The sequence below is a fragment of the Tasmannia lanceolata genome, unplaced genomic scaffold, assembly GCF_043159265.1.
Source record: "Tasmannia lanceolata isolate RefF3 unplaced genomic scaffold, GAP_Taslan_0.1 ptg000012l, whole genome shotgun sequence".
Classification (NCBI taxonomy): domain Eukaryota; kingdom Viridiplantae; phylum Streptophyta; class Magnoliopsida; order Canellales; family Winteraceae; genus Tasmannia; species Tasmannia lanceolata.
Genome location: NW_027518689.1, coordinates 53,866,039 through 53,870,198, shown reverse-complemented (window position 1 = coordinate 53,870,198; position 4,160 = coordinate 53,866,039). Strand labels below are relative to the sequence as shown.

Here is a 4,160-nt window from a genome sequence, read left to right as displayed (position 1 = left end):
CGTATCTTTGGGACATTAAACTAGCCTTACAAGCGAGGGTACATATGGCTGCATCCAGCGCCAAAATATCCCTAAGTTTTGGGGTGAGAATAGAAGGCGAGATGACGGGCCCCTCGCAACAGCAGTCCGACTTCGACAAAAAGTCCGCGGCTCCGTTCGCTTCTCTCCAAATGTGGGTCAATTTCCAGCTCTGAAATTGTAAGAAAGCGTCTCGAATTTCTTCTACGATTGGAATAGCTTTCCAAGGACACTCCCACTTCTTTGAGATCACATTCACAGCAGTCAAAGAGTCAGATTCGATCCAGGTGGAATCGTGCCCCCCCATGAGAGCTAGCCTGATTCCATGAAGGATAGCTTTGATTTCCAGAAGATGGATCTCTTCACAGCCCAACCGAATAGAAAACATGACTTTTACCTCCCCAGCGGAATTACGAAGTAAACCTCCAATTCCACCCTTCCCATTCTGAACTGCTGCATCTGTATTTACCTTTATGAATCTTTGCTCCGGCCTGGCCCATGAGCAGAATTCAGCATCTATCTTCACTTGAAAACTTGGTAATCCAAAATTTGCAGCAGTGTCAACATTTTTCCTGTTCTCGACGTCTCCAAGTTGAAGATAAGCGAGTCTAGAGTGGACAGCCCTGATGCTGCGTTGGAGGATACTGTTTTTGTGGCAAGGTGTTTTACCATGCAGGCGGCTGTTCCTTTCTCTCCAGATCTCGTACACCACCACACAAAAGCTAATCCTCATAATCGAAGTGGCCTGGCCATCTCCTTTACATTTTTCCCGAATCCACATTTCTTCCTGTAGGAGGGTCTGAAGTGGTTTTCTCCTGTACCCACATCTCCAAAGAATGGACCTCCAAATCCAGGCCGAGTAGGAGCAGTGGAAAAAAAGATGATTCACAGAGTCAGGCTCAGCTTTACAGAGGAGACACTTTATATCTCTGTTTGAGCCTAGGAAGAATAGCCTATCCCGCGTACTTAGCCTGTTTTGCATTGCTTGCCAGGTAATGAAGCTGTGCCTAGGGATATGGCCTTTATTCCAGACCGTCTTGAACCAAGGAACCTCAGCGCATCTAATTCTACTTTTATTCCAAGCTGATCTGAGGGAAAACTTCCCATTTGGGTTATCCTTCCATATGATTCTGTCAGCATCGTTGATGGAGTAGAGCCCTGTTCTCATAATCTTATTGAGTTGGGGCAAATGAGGCTGCTGAGTTATGTGATCCCAACTTCCATCCTGTTTCATACTTTCGATAGATATCTTCTTTGTTATGCAGAAAAGCTCTCCTTCAGAAGTTAGAGTTTTGACGAGCCCATCCGGATGCCAAGGTTCGGTCCAGAAGTCTATGTCTCTGCCTTTTCCCACACAGTAGCACAGATGAGGCTTTGCGAAGTCTCTGCAGTTAAATATACTTCTCACACCCCAGGGCGGATTGGACGGCATTGGTCTATTCCTGAAGTTACTTTTCTTTAAATATTTGACTTTAAACCATCGAACCCACAGGGATCTCCTGTTATCAACAATGTGCCAGAGGAGTTTCATCTGGGAGGCTTTGTTGATGTCAACTACTCTGCGAATGCCCACACCACCTTCTGATTTAGGTCTACATACCGATTCCCAAGCAATTGGATGGTACTTTTTCTGATGGTCAGGTCCCCCCCAAAGGAAGTTCCGAAAATTTTTCTCAATCTCGAGCAAAATTTCCATGGGAATGTTGTAGGTGGCAGACCAATATATCTGGAAGGAGTTGAGGACAGATTTGATCATTTCGATTCTCCCAGCCCTGGAAAGCTTTTTGTTATTCCACATGCCCAATCTACGCCGAATTTTGGTAAGCAGAGGTTGGCAATCCTGGCTGGACAGCCTCTTAGTGATCAGGGGAAGCCCCAGGTATTTAATTGGGAGCGTTCCAGGATTAATGCAGAGGGAGGTGCAGATCTGAGCCTTTAGGTGGTCAGGAATTCCAGATAGGAACACTTCACTTTTCTGAATATTGACAGCAAGACCTGAAATGAGTTGGAAGGAATGGAGACAATCTTTTATACCTGCAATAGATTCGATGTCTGGGGTGATAAAAATCATTACATCATCAGCATACATGACATGGTTAATATGGAGATTTCCTTTGGAGAAAGGTGTTTTAATTTTACCCATGACATGAGCCGTATTCAGCATGCAGGAGAAGATTTCCATTACGAGGCAGAATAGCAGCGGGGACAGGGGGTCCCCTTGTCTTAGCCCATTTGTAGACTAAAAGAATCCCTTCGGGGATCCATTGAGAAGAACGGAGAAGGATGCTGAGGCAATGCACTTAGAAATCCAGGTGCACCACATAGGAGGGAACCCAATCTTGCTCATGAAACCAAGGAGAACTCCATGGATAACATAATCATAAGCTTTTTTCAGGTCAAGCTTGATACACAGGGCTTTAGTGTTGGAGAGCTTATGGAAGTTGTGACATAGATCATGAGTGAGGAGAACATTATCTTGGATTAACCGATCCTTGATGAAGGCAGACTGGTGAGGGCTGACAATCTGGTTCATAATTTTACTTAGTCTATAAGCCATAAGCTTGGTTATGATTTTATAGAAGAAGTTGCACAAGGAGATGGGCCTGAATTGGTTTGGGGAGGAGGCTCCACTACATTTGGGGATCAGAGCTATAAAGGTGGTATTGAAAGCAGGAAGGAGATTGCCAGATCAAAAGAAATACTGGATAGCTTTAATAACCTCGCCCCCAATTAAATACCAGAATTGCTTAAAGAAAGCCCCATTAAAACCATTAGGTCCGGGGGCTCGATTCCCATCACAGTTGAACACCACCTCTTTTATCTCCTCAGCCCCGAAAGGCTTAACGAGATCATGGGCCTCATCAGAGGACAGCTTGTACTGTGGTTCGGGAAGATCTCCAATCATAGAGATATTGTGATTAAGCAGGCAAGAAAAATGATTTACCAGAATGTCAGCAATTCCTTGGGATTCAGTACAGATCTCTCCATTCTGGTCTTCAATCGCCTGAATCTGATTCTGATTTCTTCGCAAGGACATGGCAGAGTGAAAAAACTCGGTATTTGAGTCACCAAGATTTAACCAGTTGACGCGGGATTTTTGATGAAACAAGCTCTCCTCCTGCTTGGCTATCCGGATGAACTTCTACCGAATGGCTTTTTCCTCATCTCTGAGGCTACTGTTCCTCGGATCTACCGCGACCTTTGTTTGGATCTCATCCAACGTTTTCCTGATTTGAGGTGCTAGGATGTCCACCCTCTCAAAGCTATTTCGATTCCAATCTTTTATAGCTCTCTTGGTCCCTTGGAGTTTCTTGAAAATTATGAAAATAGGGTTCCCACGGATCTTTGAGTTCCAAGCTCTTTCAACAACCTCATAGAGGGAAGTGTCACATAGCCACATATTATGAAATTTGAAAGGTTTCCCGCCTGTATTATGCACAGGAGAAGTGAGGACAATGATAGGGGAGTGATCGGACAAGCCAGGATTCTTGTATTGAACATAAGAGGTGGGAAATACTTGCAGCCATTCCTCATTTACTAAACCTCTGTCAAGTCTACGAAGTTTAAGGTTACCAGTACAAGATTTGTTATTCCAAGAAAGGATTTGACCAACTGATCTCAAGTCTAAAAGAGAGCAGCCCTCAATACAATCATTGAAATCATTCATGTCTGAGAGATTAGGATCAGCTCCTCCCCATCTTTAATCAGCGAATCTAGTGATATTAAAATCCCCCAAAGCAATCCAAGGCTGCTGAATCGCAGAAGAAATCCCCACTAAAGAAGACCAGAGGTGCCTGCGTTCAATAGCATCATTTGAGGCATAGATAGCAGAAATCGTTATTGATTGGCCAGCTAGAATGGCATGACATTCCCCATGTATTATTTGGGAAGTCTTATAGAGGACTTGGAATTGTACCACCTTTGGGTCCCAAAGGACCTAGATTCTGCCTTCGACACAGAAATCATAATTTGTTTGGGACTCCCAATTTTCACATATTGCGGAAGTGATCTGCTGCAGATCATCTTTCTTTGCTTTGGTTTCCGTTAGGCAAATAAGGGAGAGCTTGTTCTCTTGAATAAATCTCTTTATATCCCCCCTTTTAGTTTCGGAGCATAGGCCCCTAACATTCCATGCTCCCATA

The 4,160-nt window shown here is 44.2% G+C and overlaps 2 protein-coding genes across 2 annotated transcripts; both read right to left on the bottom strand.

Moving 5' to 3' along the window:
* Positions 1–2,257: 2,257 nt before the first annotated feature.
* Positions 2,258–3,055, bottom strand: LOC143888946 (uncharacterized). The gene is made up of 2 exons (XM_077393326.1): positions 2,738–3,055; positions 2,258–2,542 (listed from the first exon to the last, which is right to left on the bottom strand). Exons 1-2 carry the CDS (start codon positions 3,053–3,055, stop codon positions 2,258–2,260), a joined length of 603 nt encoding a protein of 200 aa, XP_077249441.1.
* Positions 3,056–3,160: 105 nt separating this feature from the next.
* LOC143888945 (uncharacterized) lies at positions 3,161–3,685 on the bottom strand. The gene has a single exon (XM_077393325.1). The coding sequence runs from the start codon at positions 3,683–3,685 to the stop codon at positions 3,161–3,163; it is 525 nt and encodes a 174-aa protein (XP_077249440.1).
* Between the last annotated feature and the right edge of the window lie 475 nt (positions 3,686–4,160).

Excerpts from the sequence above, each read along its gene's own strand:
- LOC143888946 (XM_077393326.1), bottom strand. The coding sequence starts at position 3,055 with ATGTCCTTGCGAAGAAATCAGAATCAGATTCAGGCGATTGAAGACCAG. Across the intron at positions 2,543-2,737 it reads GGTATTTAATTGGGGGCGAG|ATTGTCAGCCCTCACCAGTC; the intron begins GTTATTAAAGCT and ends ATTATGAACCAG.
- LOC143888945 (XM_077393325.1), bottom strand. The coding sequence starts at position 3,685 with ATGAATGATTTCAATGATTGTATTGAGGGCTGCTCTCTTTTAGACTTG.